The following is a 19,975-nucleotide window of genomic DNA, read 5'->3' as shown; positions in this document are numbered from 1 at the left end:
ATGCATTTATTTATTCAACAAAGATTTACTACACCCTGGGAGCAGCTGCTGCGGCTACAAAGATGCTTAAGACAGGGTCTCTGCTCTCCTGTAGCTCCCAGTCTGGCGAGGGGAGAAGACCTCAAACGCAATCAGGACAGCGCATTAGGAGATCCGCGGGTGATGCCCTGTGCAGGAAGCCACGAACTTGCTGGGGGCGGACAAAGGGGAGGGAGGGAGGAAGGAAGCACAGGACAGACCTTTGAGCTAAGAGAAACTCAGCTCTCAGTGCCGCCTTCTGATTTGCCTGGATCACCAAACTTTAATTTTTAGTAAAATTACACAGAAGGGCAGAACCAAGATTTTAAGTTTATGGTAGCATCACAGCTAGGCATTTTTACGAAGCCAAGTTCTGATCGTGGGTACAGCAGGTACGAAACCTCACCTCACAAAAGTCAGATGTACAAAAAACATTCTTAACATCCAATTAATTCTGATTCCAAGGCCTGTGGTATGAAACTGATCCCTCGGACTTGTTCCTGGGATGGCACACAGGGAAGCCTACCATGCGTACTGCTGAGTCCTCATGGTCAACCAGCCCCCGAGGGGCTGAAATCCATGTGCTTCCATGCCCCACACGTGGTCCCAGAATCTTTGCCAAGGCAGGATGCTTGCGGTTTCTCAAGTCGAGCCTTTCCTGGCCTCATGCTGCCACCGAGAGGACCATGGAATCCCAACCCCTGTACCCCTGCGCCAACCAACCTTGACCCCCTTCCCGTCTGGAGGAATCTGCTTTCTCTTTCCCTGCTCTCAAAGGGAAACCACCCCTGATCCCAGGAGGCACAGCCTTCTCTCCTCTACAGGTTTAGACTTTTTATTTATGAAGAGACTGAGAAGATCCTCTACTTGAAACTGCTTCAGTTTTCTACCAGGCAAATATCCCCAAGGCAAGGAATTACAACCATCCCAGTTCCTGCTTGCAATACCAGAGAAGAGAAAAAGCAAAGAGCAAGATACAGGTTTAATTGCTTAAAAAAATTATTCTGCCACACGTGCCCCTCGAAACAAAGTATCAGAGAGGATGCTGTGTCCTTAGCTCCAGATAAACACAGGCCCAGTAGAAGCACCTCACCACCTCCCAACGGGAGGGGTCCCTGGACCTCTCACTACGTGTGGACCACGAAGTTCCTGCTCTCCCCAAACCACTGTCCTAGCAGCCCCTTCATGCTGGGACCCCTTCATGCTGGGAGGTGTGCAAAGTACAATGTCTTTCGGCACAAAAGAAATCTGCCAACTCAAAGAACAGGAGGAACTTGTTCTCCAAAAGATGGGAAAATAGGGGTCCCTTGAGAGGTCTTCTGTTCTGCAACATAGAAAACCTCTAATTAAAGACTTTTTTTTCAAAGCTTAATCTAAGATTGGGATCTCACTGCCCTCCTCAAGAGTCAAAGGATTCTAGAGACCCCAAATATCATTTCAATAAGAGCCAATAAACTCCTTGACTTCACATGCCAGACAACTCAAATCTTATAGGAACAGCTTCTACTCTCCCTATCATTTCATGCATTAACCAGGCTGTCTGCAAGCTCTATGTGGAGAGGGTGAAAATTTATAGTTTTCAGAGTTAAGATTAATAGCATAGTTGTAACTGTAAATTTCAAAAGTCCAGAGTACACATTGTGGTTACAATAAAAATAACTGGGACAGAGAATCTTTGAAGAAGCGGTGGAACTGGCCAGACATTCACCCAGGGCCTCACAGATTGCTTTCTTAGTCATTTTTCCAGAAGGAAGAGCGAAGGATAAGAGTGCTGGGCCAGGGAAGAGAGAACAGGGCTACAAGTAAGTTCACTTGGGAGCTTAATGTCAATTACAAAAGCAGAACTGCCCTAATCATTCCTCTTTAGCTTGGGCATTTATAAGTAACACCATCTCCTCTAAATTTTCCCCATTCACGCTATAAAATCATTTTCTCCAGTGCCCCCTGCAGTCTTGCTTTATAATTTTGCGTGGCTTTTGAAAGCAGCCCCCACATCACATGTGGCCCCCACACAGGTAGACCACAATTGGCAATCACTGAATCTTTGGTGGAGGGATCTTCCCCCATGCCTGCAGAGTCCTGAAGGAGACAGATCAAGTCCAGAGAGCCTTTTAGAGAGTAGGCTTTATCCTCAGTAGGCTCACTTCCCTCCCCACCGGCAAACACTGGGAACTAGCCACCCTGACAGGTTTAAGCCTTAGAGAAACTACCTTATAAAGTCACAGGATCTATCTAAGAAGACCAGTTAGTCTCTGGATACTGAGGACTTTAAGCAAGTCCACCTGGCTCAGAGGTGTCCGCTCCTGGGTCAAGGGCTGCCATGGCCACAGGGCGAGTCCTCAGCTATGTCGGGGACTCCTCTCTGACAGAGGCCATGATTCCTGCCAAAGATGCAAAGGGTGAGAGCTTCTCCTTGAAGAAGTTTTTCACACTTTGAAGAAGAAGAGGAAAACAAAAAGATTGAGGGAGTGTTTGAAATTTCAGCTGGGCCAAAAACATCGCTGCTCTAAACTTGGCAAATTTCAAGTAATGAGCAACCAAAAGACATCCCAAAGCAAGAAAATAAAATGCTTTCCTCACGAGACAGCACCAAAAATGCCTTCCCTGGTAAATTCTTACCTGACATACTTTCTCCCTAAACTCTGCCCCACAAACAAAAAGTTCCTGAAGACAGTGACTAAAAAAGTAGAAAAACTATAAACATTGCTTAATTATCTAGGGAAATATCAATCTTTAAAAAAATACTCTTGATTAGAAAGTTATGAAGCCATAAATAAGCTGGTATTAGAGAATATACTACAATCCTGGTAGTTTATTTCGTATCAGTAATTTTAAATTACACAGGCACAAAGAGTTAACCATAAACATATGGAAAAACCAACCGTCCAGTTACTATTCCTTCCAAACATTATTCCTTTTAAAGAGAAAAATAGATTTTCCTAAGACTGCAAATAGGTCTGGTGAACATATCTGCTGGGACAAATCACTTAATCTGGTACCAACTCCTCTCGCCTTTCCAACACTTACAACCTCGAGGCACCAGGAAGACCCACTTCCAGATGAAGCCCATCAGCTTGATGATTCTGTACTTCCCTCCCTCCCCACACCCACCTTCAGTTTGAATCATGTTTTCACTTGTTGATAGTGCACTGTGCACATTCAGGTCAGCTCACTCTGTGTACGCTCTGTCTCCTAATCCAACCGTATGTTGCTTGAGGTGCTGACTAGATTTTTTTTTATTTCTTTTGCATCTCCCTTCCCTCCTAGCTGACAACTCCTATAGAGCTTTGCAAGCAGCAAGGTTCAATAAATACCTCTTGACTTGACAAAGCAAGACAATGTGCACTTTCACACCTGCTCTGCCCCACAGCAGGAAGGGTTGGCAGCAGCCTGGGTACAGGGAGAAGTGTTACCCTCCCACCTCCAACAAGGTCATCTTCACCAGCAGCTGCTACGGAAACAGCATGCTAAGATAACACCCTCACTCTCCAGGACCCTATGTCCACTCACCCAGTGCTCTAGTATTTCCTCCCTCTCTGGCCTTCAAAAGTGCAGGCCAACAAGCAAGAAGACAGAGGCACTCCAAAAGATAATTATAATAACCCAAGAAGTAGTTGACTTGGCTCCACACACTCACCACCCCTGTACCTCAATAATACTGATATATAGCTCCAGCCTGTAAGTTTAGGTTAAAATGAGCCTCCCACACAAAATCCCACTCTAATAAAGCCCTAGTTTTCTAGGATATCCTAAGTGAGCAGCTGTTTTAACCACCTGAAACTGAAAGCTACCCATCTCAAAAGTCAAATTAGTCTGATTGCCCAAGACCTTAAAGTAATGCTTCAGAAGTCATCAATTTGTATTACAAGTTTAGCAACAAAATTTTGAATACCTGTGAAACTTAACTTTAAAAAAGCTACATCTTAGTGGCAATTTTGTTATATAATCTGCCACTTTTCATCCCAGCCCACAGAGAAAGCAGCAGCAGTAATTACATTTACATCCTTAGATGTCCTTAGGTGTCAAAACAAATTTCTAAAAACTGCAGGTGACAGTATCTGAACAATTCAAGAAAGTGCCCATCTGATTGGATGATTTGCAAGAGGACAAAGGGAGCGCTCCCTGATGTTTCTCAGCAGGGCTCATAACTATCATCATGAAATCACTCGGTAAACCTGTATTTATCATTTTTAAATATCTGTGTTTCACTTTCCTTTAACTCCACAGACGATCTCCAAAGGGGCACAGAGAGGCTCTGACAGGATCATCCTCATTGCTGGAACTTAGCTATCAACTATTTTGATGGGGCCTTCGACATCTCTTTGAAAGAACAAATTGCAACAATTCCACAACTCAGCCTTAACCATCTCATGAGAGGAGGGGAGAGAGATGGCAGAGAGAGAAGACAAGCAACTCGAGACATAATGAATAAAACATCCCCCAGGCGGAGTGACGCGGCCACCCTTCCTCAAACTCTGTGGACTCGGGTTCCTGAAAATACACATTTAAGCATAAAGTCCCCAACGGAACAAGGACATGTGGCAATTATTTAAAGCCTCATCTACAGGAACTATCAACCCTATCATCTGAGTTAAACTAAAAGAAAAAGCATGGGAAAATTGAATTTCTGCTTGTGAGGGAGAGACAGACCATGCAAATCAGAGCATCATTTGTTCTACAAAGATATTTTATTACACAAAGAAAAAATGTTTTGGATAAATGGCCTCTAGTTTTAATTATTTCTATTAATAGTACTTGGTTTATTTAAAAAGGCATTCTGATGTGCTCTGAGGAAACCACCTTCTACCTTAAATTCTGAGCCTTCACAGGCCTCCCCCATTAGAAGTGAACTGAGAAGCAGCAGGAGACATTTTGCTTTGGGCTAAAATGATTTGTCCCCATATGTAAGGGAGTCTTGGGCACCCAAGAAGGTGTCCTAAAGACAAAGAAATGTCATCGCCACATCTCCAGGAGGATCTCCAGAGCCACCACACGGCTCGAGTGGAGGCTGAGTGTGCGAGCTCCCTCTCCCCTTTGAACTGTTCCCTAACTCAGAACACCCAGGAGGGTAGTGCTCATCCAGGTGTGCAGATGTTGAGAACAGCCAATGATTATTTGTGCCACAGTCATCCACCTCCAGAAGCTGCTATATTGCCCCCAACACTATAGAGAAGAAAGACTTGCCCCCGGTACCCCAAAAGGAACCTCACATTAGAAACTGAAAGCTGGAGCAGCAGTGCCCTGACAGGCAGGAGCAGCTGACAGTCAGAAGGCCCCAGCTCGGTCCCGCTCTGGCCAAGTACACACTTAACCTCTCTGGGGAAGACAGGTGCAGAGCAGCCTTTGACCTTTCAGACCCAAAATTCTACTTTCACCATTTCTAGCACTATGATCCCATTTCTAAGACTTTATCATCCCATTTTGGGGGTTAATTAGGCTTTTGTAGGCTGATCTGGAAAGCAAATCACCATTTAAAACTACATCTCTATGGTTAAAAATTATTTTAAAGATTATTCAACAGATAGCCTCCATGACAATTTCTAAAGGACAGCCTAGTTCATACAGTTAAGACCCTATTACGCAGGCCCTAAAGTTACCCTGTACTGAAAAGGGGGCTCATGTTCGACACCCTCGTCTCCCTGCTAGCCAAACCAATTTGCTATTACAAGACTTCTATTCTAAAACTGAAGCTTCATGCTCTATTTAAAGACTCTAAGTATTTCAAAAAAACCCACAGAAGCCTGGCAACGTGAAGGGGTGAGGTAACACAACAGGATGCTACAGCATCAAGAGAAAGGCAAAACTGACCTTGTGATCCAGAGTTAAAGTCCTTTGCAGGGACTGCAGAGTGAGAGATAGGACCCTCAACCTTTATTCATGATGACCGACAGAAACATCGCAAAATATTTTAAAAGATGGATAAAAGTGGAACATAAAGAAAGCATATTTTTTCTGTATGTTTAAGTCAGCATAATCTGAAAGGAAGAATCCACGAGTAACTGTCCCCCTGAGAATGCCTCTCAAGATCACGTGCTTATTCACAAACAGGAAACCACCACTATCTAAATTGACTATCAAGTTTGTCAAAAGAAAAACGTGGATAAACAGTTCTATAACAAATCATATACTGATGACAATTTTAAAATTTTAAATGAATGTTTCTATTGTAAGAAGGAAACAAAAACAAGCTGGACTGGAAAAGAACCTATTTCATCACAGGTGAAGATCACGAAGGCTGATAATTTGCCTATTAAGGAGCCAAGGCAAAGTTCAGGTCTCCTAACTGCCACACCAACTCATCCACTACTGACAAAATTGCCAGAATTCCTGCAACCCATTTCCACTGACAGCAGCTTTATCCTGAGCACTAATGAGTGCAGCCAGTATCACTTAATATTTTAAGGCTAGTTGTCAATATTTCATCAGAAATTAAAATCCCTTTAAACATGCGGCAAAAATAGCTTACTGCTACAAGTGTGATTGTAATGAATAACCAAAAATTATCCCGGCAGAATACAGTTTCCCAGTGCCAAGAGAAAAATAAGAACTGGTTTCGAGTCAAACCCTTTCATTTGTAGAAACCCACTCAGCCCACTAACTGATGACCTAAAACCCAGAGTCATAGCTTTAAATCTTAGCCCTGACCTTAACCAAAGTTCTACAGACAGACAATCCAAACTCTTAACGCCAAAGACACAAGGACCTATCCACTAAGTAGTATTTTCATTCATTTAACAATTATTCATTCAACCATCATTTATTGTGTGCCACATCATATAAGGCTCTGTGCTAGGCTCTGGGATAGAGATGACCAAGAGGCTAAGGCCTTAAGGAATGCACAGTGCTCCTCAATTGTCTCCTCAAACCGTCTCTTCTCACTACTCTCTTCATTTGTATAACCTTCAGAGGCCACTTAGCTACAGCGTGGTAGTATGAACCAAAAGAATTATCAATTAAATTTAAAAAGACTTTTGTAACAGTTAAGTGAATAAATGCATGTAAAACACTCAGAATGGCGTCTTGACACACAATATGCCTCACCTGCAATTTTGTGCCAGATATTGTTACTATCCACTACATGCGATGCACTCTCTCTGCTGCAGGGACTTGAGTTGATAGGACGTTGTTCCCACTCTGAGGAGCTCACAATCTTGCGGGAGGGAGATATATTAACTATTAACTCTACTACAAAGAGAAATGTGTACAAAATGGGAACGAGAAAACAGTTGAAATAATAACAGTTTGCACAGCCTCTTCTGATAAGTACTGTACAAATATTAACAATATATACAAGATCTAGCACAACCCAGGAACAAAGATAATGCAGCCCAACACTGAGAAAAACAAAACTGTCATCTTCAACTTCTAAAGTTTAAAAAAGAAGTCAAGATTATCTACTTTCGTTAACAGCACATGCAATTTTATACTCATTTTCTACCTCTTCTTATACACTTCTACGTCTTCCATAGTTTTCAAAGATGATTGATGCCCAGAGTGAGAGCCCTAAAGCTCTACAAGACGTCCAGTCATTAAAAAGAAAAAAAAATCCAGCTTGTTCAGCACAGAATAATAAGGCAGCAAAACTGCACCATGACATTACAGGGAAAAAAGGTAAGCAACAAAGTGACAACAAAGGCCTTCAATTAATTTTTAGTGAATCATGAAATTCAGTAACCAGAAAGGGTTTTTCCCCCAAACATTCTGTTTTGTTAACAAAGGTTTCACTACAATCTCCCAGCTAAAGTGGTTTGTCGTGTTCTTTTTCAAACTCCAATGATCAAGCTATAGACAGGAAGGGAAGAAAGAGCAAGGAATGAATTAGAACACAGAATGACAGGCAACCCAATACAAAGAAAGTGATAACTCCGAATAATTTTAAAGGCATTTAAACCAGTATGATTTTAGCAGGTTACAAAATCGTCATGATGCTACTCTACTGGTATAGCTCTTCCCAACCACTCTTACTCCATAATTTTAAAACTGTTGCCCTCAGCTTGCTCCAGTAGAAATGTTTTAACTTCAGAAGTGGAACTCTTGAAAACAAAAGCGGTACTGACATTTTAATAAAGAAAATCAAGCGAGTTCAAAGTTGTTATTTCCATTTTACCTCTTGTCCTCCTAATACAGAATTTGCACCATGGCTGCGATCCACCCATCACCACAGGTTAAAGCTATTCCTACAAGGTCTTAGAGGCACTGTTGAACCATACTCCCCTGCCCAACCAACAAAGAACTGGGGTAGCCTATTAGGGTAATTTAATGTCCATAGCGCAAAAAACCAAGATTTTCCAAGAAAATAAAGTGGTACATTAAATAAAGTTTACAAAGGTAATATTTCAAACAATAGATAAATAATTTAAAGTACCAAAACATAAGGCAAAGAGAAGATATTTTCTTCTTACTTGACAAGTAGTCTCCCTCTCATTCTTCACTCTCTCATGCTCACACACACTCAGTCTTTAAACTTAGGCCGCGCTGACTGAACACAGCACTTCTACTTACTAGTCTGAGAAAAGCCACAGGAACGGGAAGGTCGGCATTTTCTTGGGTCTTCCTGATTCGTACACTACTCATCTGAGATGAGTCTAATGTTCTCCTCCTTAAGTAAAACTTTTCTATGGTCCTTTCTCCCCAAACCAGCATTTGGGGCTGCTCCTTTCTCTGGAACAATTCTCCCCTCCTCTCCTTGGCAGCATCTAAGTGAGTAGCCTCAGAGCCGCCCTTGTAAAACGAGAAGCCTGGGGTGATGACGAGTTCAATTAAGCCTCAGGTGATTTCAATTACGCACTCCAACTAAAACTAAGGGAGTGACGAAGCAAATTTTCTGAGTTTGTGTGTACAGGAGCTAGACATATTTCTATGGGATCAATTTATTTATAAAGAACCTATTTGTGAAAATAATCCTTTAACCTTTACACACAAAATGGATTTCATCACAACTGCATTCTATTTCAATACCTTAATGTAGTTCAGCTAGCAATGATTGCCCTAAAAAGCAATTTTAAATTTGTAATTTCTCTGAATATAAGTCTCAATGACCGTGTACAACGACATAAGGTTTTAATCACCAACTCTAACCCAATTTTACTTTATTTCCCCGGCACTGATGAGGCACTGGGGCCCTTCCTGCATTGCAGAAAGTGTATCCATCTCTGCATAAAGAAATGCCTGAAAAGACAGATGTTAACATCAGAAGCCAGAGAAACGATGGTATTATTTTTAAAACAAACATAGAATGGCACAAAATCATCAGCCAGGAGTGAACTACATACCTAACTTCTCAGCTTATTAAAAAAGTAGCTGAGGGGCTGGCCCGGTGGTGTAGTGGTTAAGTTCACGTGCTCTGCTTCAGCGGCCCGGGGTTCGCAGGTTCGGATCCCAGGCGCCGACCTATGCACCGCTCATCAAGCCATGCTGTGGCGGGGTTCCACATAAAAAATAGAGGAAGATGGGTGCAGATGTTAGCTCAGGGCTAATCTTCCTTAGCAAAAAGAGGAAGATGGGCAACAGATGTTAGCTCAGGGGCCAATCTTCTTCCCAAAAAAAAAAACTTAAAAAAAAGTAGCTGACCAAGTTCTAAGGCAGAGGCCAAAAGACCCACATCTGATGTGATTTTGTTATGTACACTCAACTCCCCAAACTAAACTGGGTGCACCTGTGAGCTTGCTGGCCACTGAAAACACCATTAAATTACAAAGTCAAGCACATTAAAATTAAATTTTCATTTTCCACATGATAGCCTATGAAATTAGTTAAGAAAAGAAAGCCAATTCGTCAGTAGTTCCATCCTCCCTCCCACCTCCCCACCTGCCCCCACCCCCAATATCAAGACAAAGCATTTGGGCTGAAAGGTTCAGTGAAAGTAAGTACCATAATCAAAATTATATTGACTGTGTCCAAGAGAGGAATTGATGGGCTAGCAAAAGAGTACAGGCCTAGGGTACAAATTTATAAGCTGTCTCACAGACACATGTGTCTAGTTATGAAGCCAAATGATTAACTAAGCAGCGAATGCTTTTCATTAGAGAAGTTGGGTGGTACCACCAGAAATTTCACACAAGTTCTATACATTTAAACTTCAGTGTATGTGTACCGCTGACCACGGTCCTGAACCAACATTTCACATTTAGGGCAGGGTTCTCTCTCCTAACCCTGGAAGTGACTACTGTCCAACCCTTCCCAGGAATTCTGGACCAGGTGAGAGGGCGCTGAGAGAGAGGGCAAAGAGAGGCAGAGAAACAAGTGCACAACAGCTGTTGGAGAAAGAGACCTCTGCTTAATCATAGTTTATGTTATGCTTTAACCCAAAATAACATTACCAGATAAGAAACCAGACAAAATAGTGCAGACATCAAAGAGAACAATAATCTTTGAACTAATGTCGACCTGAACAGGTGCAGAGGGCAGAGCAGCAGGATGGTGGAAGCACTGTAGTCGCTGTACCAGCATGCGAGTTATATCAAGAGTGCTCTGAGATTATGTGCATTTTTGCCTTAAAAATTGAAATATTAAGAAAAAAATTGAAATGTTTCCACTATCCCAAAAGGACAAAATAGAATTTTTGTTGGGCAATTTACATACATGAGTTCTTGCATTTTTAGAAGTTTTATCGCATTTCTAACAGATTTCCCCTTTGAGAAGTTGGGGTGGCCCCTGGACCACCTGCCTCACCCCCTCCCGGCCCCCAGTGCTTACACGAGCCCAAGTCGGCTTCCAGAAAATCACTGGATTCCCTTGTTACTCTCCTCTCAGCCTCTAAATATTATCTAGGAAGCTTAAGAGAAGTACATGGTCACCTCACCAGCCTCACCACACGGCTGACATGCTGCCTTCTGACTAAATCCCCGGGCGCAGCTAGTGATTTACATGTTCACAGAGCCTTTGAGTATATTATTTAATAAATGATCACTAAGAGCAGGTTCCACGAGCAAAAGAGAGACAGTGTCTTAATAGAAGGGTTAATGAACCATACACCATAAAGCTTTGCTGTTAGTACATCATAAGAAATGCTCTGTCCATGAAATTAAAAGTGATAACTATGTAACACATCTACCTACTCATGAATGAAAGGGCCTGCCAGGACTACCAACAAAACATGCTGGTAGCATACTCCATGATGGAAGGGACTCAAGGCTTCCGATTATTCCCATTTGTGGCCGTGATATTCTGCATAAACCAGCTTTTCCATACTCAGTAATAACAGCAAACATAATTATGGAAGGCATACTGTGTGCCAGACATCATGCTGAGTACTTTATATAAAACATCTCATTAATTCTCATAACGACCCTCTGCAATAAATATTGGCATGTCCATTTTACAGATGAGGAAATAGTCTCAGTATTAACAACCTTTCCAAAGTCACAGGGCCTATAAGTGGCTGAACCAGGGTCATTAGTCCATGTCCCTCGGCACTAGAGACCTTGACCTCAAGAGCAGGGAAAAACTGGCTGCCAGCTCTGAAGGGATGAGGGAGAGGAGCACAAGCCCTTTCCAGGCAACACTATAGAGTGTGAGAACGTGATTATAAACGGCATGGGGTGTCTTTCATCTAAAAAGTACAATATTCTCTTCTAAGACGTACACATGCATGTGTGCGTACAGACATACACACACACATACAAACACACACACACACCCCACTCAGTTTTCTCTAATGCCAGGCCACCTGGTTATGGACTCCTCTCATTGTGAGAAATTTTCTGCCAGGATTCTTTCTACAGTTTATCGTCTTTGCACCCTGCATTGTAGCACTTCCACGCTCTTCCCCACAGGGACAAAGTGAAATACAACCGGACTCATAGACCATATCCACTAAGTCTGAGGGCATAGATAGCCTTTGTCACTGGCTCTAAAACACTGGAAAAATATAAATATTTGACATTTCCTGGAATACCTCAGACCAGAGGTGGAAAGGGTAAAAGCCTGAGTTCTTTGATGCTGACCCTTCCCTCTGTAGGAAAATCCAAGCAAACAAGCTAGACTATCACAATGTGTGTTAGCTCACCAACACCACACTTCCCATCACCAGAGACTCTCACACAATCTCAGGGCAATTTCCCCTCATATTCACCTCAGGTAAATGTTTCCCTGCGATTTACTATGGAAATGAGTATTTGCAAGGCCCTCTTCTCAGTCTCCATTCACGTTAATAAAGCTTTTCCTTCAAGAAAATACTAGGCTTAAGGCAATATCACAGTGAAAAGAAGCATTAATATTACACTAAGATATTCTCTTGAATAGACCTAAATTCTTTTCCTATTATATTTCATATGTGTTTACCTCGAGTACCTGAACTATCAGGAATGAGCCCCTGTTCCATCTACACACCATTTATTAAGATGCCATCCTCTCAGGTTATCAAACATTTAAACAGGCCACAGCAGCCATTCCCAACACGTGGGCTTCATGCTGCCTGTCCTTCCCAAAATACAAATCTGATCATGTCACTTCCCTGCTTCAAATCCTTCGATAGCTCCCAGTGCCCTCAGAATCAAGTCCAGAAGACTCTATATGACCCAGCTGCTGCCTCTCTCTCAAGCATCACCCGATGCCATGCTCCCCTCTCCTCCACGCCAAACAACCCAGATTCCTCTCAGATCCACAGCCCCACCATGCTCTCTCCTGCTAGCTGCATCTCTCTCATCTCTTCCCTTCTCCCCACTAACTCCTGCTCATCCATTCAGTCTCAGCTCAAACCTCACTTCCTCAGTGAGGCAGTTCCTACGCCCCAACTAAATGGGTTACACGGTGCCGTCACACACCCCCTCACAGCCTGTCCCCACACCCCATTTACCACCCTTGAAACCTATTAATTAACAATCATGTGTTTAGTGACTATCTCCCCCACGACACTAGAAGCTTCATGAGGTCAAAACTCTCTCTGTCTTCTCCATCTTCGTGTCCTCAGTGCCCAGAACGATGCTTCACACCGAGGCAGACTCTATAAATTGGCTGGCTGACTGATTTTCTGAACTCATGGCTCTTATTGAAGTAGTGAGTCAAAAAGCAGATTAAATAATAAATATGCGAAAATTTATGCACTATTTTTTTTTTCAAATTATGTAGCTGCTGTGATTAATAAAATACAAATTCAGTGAAAAGCTTTACTGAATTCATGGTTGCTTTTTGCTATTTATTCTCTTAACCAATGAAATTCATCTACTGCATTACTGCCATGTGGGGGACACCCCCACACACAACCACCCAAAGTGATGTTAAAAGCAAGCCTCAAACTCACACACCATTTAATAGAACAGTTAAAAGACATCCCTTAATTGTGCCTATTATCAATGAGGGAAACTGTTTCCCAATTTATGCCAATAAAACAAATCCTTTAGTGCAGCAGAGTATAAATGAGCCACTCTATATTGAGTTGAAAACCCTTTTGACCACTAAGCCTTTTTTCTGCCATTCTAAGAATCCCTGAAAGTTTCAAGTTCTAACATACACAGTGAAAAGCACAGTAATGCAAAAGTCCCTTCACAGGTGTTCTGAGTAAATCCTCAGTGATTTAAGTTTGTTCAAAATTTACCCAGAAAAACTGTTCATAACATTTTCACTGTGATCCATGAGGTTTTTTTGATAACAGATCTAAAGTTTTGAGCATCATAATTCACAATACACAAAAACAAATGAACACATACAGAGTCACCCTTCAATCAAATGTGCAACTATTTTCAAAGATGTCATTTTTTCCTCATTCATTCAACATATATTTACTGAACCCCTATTAAGATATGAGAGGCACCATGCTAGGCATACAAAGACAAGATTTCTGCCCTCCAGGATTTCATTGACACACAGCAAACAGCACTGAGTACTTGATCAGTCATCACAAGGTGTTCTGGGAAGGGACAGGGCAGAGTGCCTAAAGGCAAGTCTCAGAAACGTTGTCAGAAGAACTGTCCTCCAAGCTAGACCATGTAACTATCAGAAATGCAGCCCGCTACCTCTCAGCATGCACAGACCCCAAATCCACAGGCCCAGGGAAGCCGCAGAAGTCAGATGCAGTTTATTAAATAAAAAGTCATGCGCCATCTCTAAGTTTCATGTGTTTGACATTAAGTACCTAAAAACTAAAATCAGTGCCATGTAAACTAAAGCATTGTTTTTAAGACACCAAAAGCTTACAGGACTGATTTAAGTCTATACTTCGTAAGTTCTTTACACACATATCAACAGAAAGATAAAACGTGAAATAGGTCACACACTACTGACCCTAGTAGATATATAACAAAACAGCTTCAACAAGATTGCCCCCAAAAATTAGCTCTGCAATCAATATACTAGAAACTTAGAATTTTGCTGTTTTTAAAAACTGATGCAATAAGCTACTGTAAAATAATCTTTGGAAAACAATGACTCTCCCAAGCTAGATGTAACAATTTTAAAATCTAAATGAACCTCTTTCCATTTTATGAGTTGCACGTAAGCCTTTTAATGCTTTACATTCAGTGCCTTGCTACAGTACAACTAACCCTGCGCTAACAATGCCGTAATACAACCTGATACAAATAAAAATAGTTTCCCAGCATAGTATAACGAAATGGGAAGAAACTGAATAGACACAGCCTCAGGTTCTCTGAAAGTAGGTATCAGGTTAATTATGCATAAATAACAAGCCAGCCCAAGCTTGCACTTCCATTTCACAAAATTTTTATCACAAATAAATATGAAAATTAATATTTACTGACCACCCAATGCTATATGTTGATACTGTGCTAGGATTAAATCAGATGGTGTGTATAAAATGCCTAACAGCTCTATCGCTATAATTCCCATCTAAGAGGTGAAAAAATGGGGCTTACATTAGTTGAATGGTCCACAACCTCACATCTAGTTAAGGCGGCAAACCTAGGAATCAAACTCTGGTTTTTCCACTAAACTGAGTGTTTTTAACTGGGAGTTCATGACTGAACCTTACGGTATTTATAATTGTGTGTGTTTTCTGAGGAGAGGATGGAGAGCTTACATTAGATTCTCAAACAGGCCCACAACCACAACCCCCACCCAGCCCCAAAAGGTTAAGAACCACTGCACCATCCCTTCCCCAGTGTAAGAACCAGAAGATGCACACTGGACTTCAACCCCTTTCACCAAGACTGCCACTTCTCCATTCCTGAGAGGTGAAAAAAACCTCTAGTTTTAGTTTCGCTTTAAAATTCTGAAAGCAAATCAAAATTTCCACTCAACAAATTCCAGCATCCCCTGCGACAGGTTAAGTTACACAATAAATTGCAATACTGTATCAGTTTCCATCCAATTCTGAGATGGCACAAATCCTGACCAATGTTATTTAGTCATTCCACTTGCCAAAATGTGCTTCAATCAACCAATCCTCACTGCATTGCCTGTGAAATAAGCTATCATTATATCCACTTCCGAGAAAGTAAAACACTGTCACCCTGAGGGCACGCAATAAATCAGCTACAGAATCGGGATCAAAAGTGAGAAGGTCCCGGCGTTCCCCACCTGAGATCTGCAAGACCATGTCATTTACCACGGAACACCCTCCTAGCTACACAGAAAACACAGGGAACTAACTCTACTATCTTCTCTACCAATGGCAAGGCTCAATTAGAATCAAGTGGTAAATCAGTAAGTTAGGGCATACCCCCAGCTGCCCAGGGACAAGTGTGCTCATCTCTGCAAGTTGAGGCAGATGTCACAGGGCGAACACTCAGAACATGCCTGGCATCTTCAAAAGGAGATGCAACCACTGAAGAACGCTGCTTCAGTCCCGAGTTTGCTCAGGTAGTTCTGTGATGGGTGTGGCACTCAGCTTAACACCTGGCATCCTGTCCCTAGGATCAATCTGAACTTGGGATCCATCCTAAATTCTTGATCAGAAAAAGGGAGCATTCATGTGCAAATGAACTTTACCTTGAAGTTCACTGGTTCAAACCCCTCATTATACAGATACGGAACTGAACCTCAGAGGAATGAAACGACTCACCCAAGGCCTCACAACTCAGAAGCAGAGACAGTTCTAGAAAGCAGGTCTCCAGAAACCTGTCCAGGATGCTTGCAAGCATCCTGAGCACTGGGACATGGGTCATGGTGACTGCCAGAGGCCTGAACAACCACCAGCTAGGGTTTGCTCCATTTCTGCCAGGCTAGGACCTGACTCCTCTCACCTTGTGCCAGATCTAGTCTTTGCATCCAGGCTCGGGTCCCAAGGGGCACTGGCCTCAGCCTGCATCTTCTGAGGGACAAAAAAAATTACTTTATAAAGCTAACTCCAACAGAGATGAGGAGAATACCATGCTGGCACTGAGGAATTAATTTGACAAGGAGGCTATGTTAGGGTGATGTTTTATTTATGGCCCTGCCTGATCAAGATGACTCCTCCAGAAGAAATGTCCAAAGCAAATAATTTTAAATAAATGAGGAACTTTATGCTTCCTTAACTGTCCTCCAAAGGCAGAAAAAAGCCAGAGAAAGCAGGCAGGAGGAGACCAAAGTCATATGCTCAGTGTGTCAGGACACGACCCACAAGTTTTGGACGAAGATCCTTCCAGGGAACCAGGATGGAAACAATCTCTCGAAGAAGGTGGGACGTTCCCTATATTCAGTTCTGCGACCAGCGCGTATCTGCACACCCTGGAACAAGTCCGAATTCGAGCTGCAGGCGCGCACGTCAGCACCGCCGCCAAGAGCTGGGAGTCCTCCTCTCCCGGAGGACCGGCGCTGCCGCGACCAGCCAGAGCCATCCGCGGGCGATACCCCGGGGCCGGGGCCACTGAAACCCCGCCGTGCAACTCGGCGGGCACCGCTCCCCCCGCCCCCAACACGCTGCCTCTCCCTCTCACACTCATCCCCTCCCCATACTCGCCCTCGACCCAAGCGCTTCTAAGTGGGAAGCAATGCCCACTTCGGAGAACGAGACCTTAGTTGTGGGGACAAGCTAGGCGGTCAGATCACATCCCTTCACAAACCCACGGAAGCAGATAGAGACATTAAGGAGTTTGCTGCTTTGACGTTTTAAAAGCACACTATCAGGCAGCACAAGAAGACAAACACAAACACGGAGGTAACCACCCTGGGGAAGTCAATGACCCACAGGGAGGCTCCTAACTGTCATTACCCCGGGCTCGGGGCAAAGCACCTGGGGTCCCTCACCCTCTGCACGCCCCGGTGCGCCCTGCCCACCGCGCGCGAGCGCTGGGTGGAGAGCCGGGGACCCCGCCAGCCAGGACCCGGAGGGGGCGAGGTGGGGGAAGGCGGGGCCCACCTCCTCGTCCTGCTCCTCCCGGGACGCGCTGCTGCCCCGGGGCGCGGGTGGCGCGGCTCCTCCGGGCAGCGGCGGCGGCGGCGCTGGGACTCCAAGCTCGAGCACCACGCGCGCGGGAGCCCACGCGGCCGGCGGACGAGCTCCCAGGGCGCCGCCCGGCGGCGGCGGCGGCGGCGGCGGCGGCTGCTCGCGGCAGAAGCCGCCGCGCTCCCCTTCCTCCGACAGAGTTTCTGAGCCCGAGGAGGACCCGGCCGAGGAAGCGCCGGGCGAGGACGCGGCGGCCGCCGCAGGAGCGGGAGTCCGGGAGCCGCGGCCGCTGCAACTGCGGGGCACCGGCTCCGGCGCCTCTGAAACTTTCTCCCCCATTTCCCTCCCGGGCCCAAAGTGCGGCCCGAGGGGCGGCGGGGCGCGGCGCGCACTAAGAGCCTCCGGGGGCAGCCGCGGGCAGCTCGGCTCCGGCAGGCTCTCGCTGCCGCTCCCGGGCTGCGGGGAGCCCCGCCGGCGACTACATGGCCGCGGCACGGCCGCAGGAGCCCGCCACCAAGTTAGCCGCCGCCCGGGCCTGGCGGCTGCCGGGGGCTCCCGCGCGCAGGGACATGCCAGCTCAGGTCCGCGCTCGGCGCTCCACGGTCCTCCCGCGCTGCGCCCGAGCCGCCGGGACTGCGGCTTCTCCAGCGAAACCTGCCTCCGGGACGGAGCGGGGCGCGGAGGAGATGGGCAGCCCGCGGAGCCAATGGCAGGGCAGGCGCGCCGGTGGGCGGAGGCTGCGGCGCCCCCTGCCGCGCGGGCGTCAGGTGGGCGAGGCGGGGCCGAGGCGCCGGCTGCGGGGTCCCGCCCGAGCGCTGGGGCCCGGGGGACCCGAGCGAGGCACCCGTACCCTGGAGGGTGGGAGTGGGGCCCGCAATCGAGCCAAAGCCTGGGAATCCGAACTCAGGGGAGGAGTGGCTGGCCGTCCTTGGAACACCAGGGGGAGGGGGCCGAATGGGGCGGTGAGACCTTGGAGAAGAACTGGACTTTGTTTCGGAAAAGTGGAATCGAGGAAACTGATGAGAAGAAGTAGCAGGACTTTAAGGGTGCACACACGCACCCACCAGCGTGCTGGAGGAGAAAGGGGAAAACTTCGTGGTATAGTGAATGGATCCAAACGGAGCTGATCTCCAATCCCGGATTCTCCGTTCAAGCTCTTTGGGCCTCAGTTCCCTCGACTGGAAATGGAGACGTTAATGTATGTCTTGTCTGGCAATGGGCAGAATTAGAGCAAATATATAGAGAGCTTCAGCAGACTGCCTGGCTTAGACATATGGAAAGTTCAAAAGACTATTTTCTGTCTTTATTTCTGTTTGTAAACTAAAAAGTTAAGCCAAAGACTCGTACCTTTTGAAAGGGAAGAAAATAAATTATGCCCCTATGTTTAATTAGGACAAAGAATATGCCAGGCACTAAGCAAGATCCTAGACAAAGCTGAATTAGAAAGGACTCTGTGGCCCACCTCTCCACATCAGCTAAGCAGAAGATGAAAAGGGTTCACATTTCCAGTTTACCTTCTCCCAGGCCTGGACTGTAAACCAGCAAGATGCAGGACCGGGTGCTTGGTTTACCTGATCTTTTTTTTTTTTTTAATTTTTATTTATTGCAATAACATTGGTTTATAACATTGTATAAATTTCAGGTGTACATCATTATACTTCTATTTCTGCAAAGATTACATCATGTTCACCACCCAAATACCAATCACAACCCATCACCACACACATGCCCCGAATTATCCCTTTCACACTCCCCCCTTCCCCTCTGGTAACCACTAATCCAATCTCTGTCTCTATGTGTTTGTTTATTGTTGTTATTATCTACTGCTTAATGAAGGAAATCGTACGGTATTTGACCTTCTCCCTCTGACTTATTTCACTTTGCATAATACCCGAAATGTCCATCCATGTTGTCACAAATGGCTGGATTTCATCGTTTCTTATGGCTGAGTAGTATTCCATTGTGTATATATACCACATCTTCTATATCCATTCGTCCCTTGATGGGCACTTAGGTTGCTTCCAAGTCTTGGCTATTGTGAGTAACGCTGCAATGAACACAGGGGTGCATGTATCTTTATGAAATGGTGTTTTCAAGTTCTTTGGATAAATACCCAGCAGTGGAATAGCTGGATCATATGGTAGTTCTATCCTTGATTTTTTGTGGAATCTCCATACTGTTTTGCATAGTGGCTGCACCAGTTTGCACTCCCACCAGCAGTGTACGAGAGTTCCCTTCTCTCCACATCCTCTCCAACACATGTTGTTTCCCGTCTTGTTAATTATAGCCATTCTGACGGGCGTGAGGTGATATCTCATTGTAGTTTGGATTTGCATTTCCCTGATAGTTAATGATTTTGAACATCTTTTTATGTGTCTGTTGGCCATCTGTATATCTTCTTTGGAGAAATGTCTGTTCAGGTCTTTTGCCCATTTTTTAATTGGGTTGTTAGGTTTTTTGTTGTTGAGATGCATGAGTTCTTTATATATTTTGGAGATTAAGCCCTTATCAGATGTATGGTTTGCAAATATCTTCTCCCAATTGTTAGGTTGTCTTTTCGTTTTGTTGATGGTTTCCTTTGCTGTGCAGAAGCTTTTTAGTTTGATGTAGCCAGAGCAATCAGGCAAGAGAAAGAAATAAAAGGGATGCGAATTGGAAAGGAAGAAGTGAAACTGTCACTATTTGCAGATGACA

General features: G+C 44.6%; 1 protein-coding gene across 7 annotated transcripts in view; it reads right to left on the bottom strand.

Annotated features, from left to right (window-relative positions):
- Nucleotides 1–17,915, bottom strand: part of MAST4 (microtubule associated serine/threonine kinase family member 4) — a 550,605-nt gene extending 532,690 nt beyond the window's left edge. For all 7 annotated transcript variants that reach the window (XM_087443360.1, XM_087443354.1, XM_087443356.1 and 4 more), the window contains exon 1: nucleotides 17,255–17,915. In XM_087443360.1, coding sequence (XP_087299486.1) covers nucleotides 17,255–17,620 — 366 coding nt within the window. In that variant the 5' untranslated portion in view covers nucleotides 17,621–17,915. The remainder of the gene's footprint in view (nucleotides 1–17,254) is intronic.
- Nucleotides 17,916–19,975: the final 2,060 nt, after the last annotated feature.

The sequence above is a fragment of the Ceratotherium simum genome, chromosome 18 (assembly GCF_057802395.1).
Source record: "Ceratotherium simum simum isolate JZ-2026a chromosome 18, ASM5780239v1, whole genome shotgun sequence".
Taxonomy (NCBI): Eukaryota; Metazoa; Chordata; class Mammalia; order Perissodactyla; family Rhinocerotidae; genus Ceratotherium; species Ceratotherium simum.
Note: the sequence above shows the minus strand (reverse complement) of the source record. Positions and strands in the feature narration are given on the sequence as shown.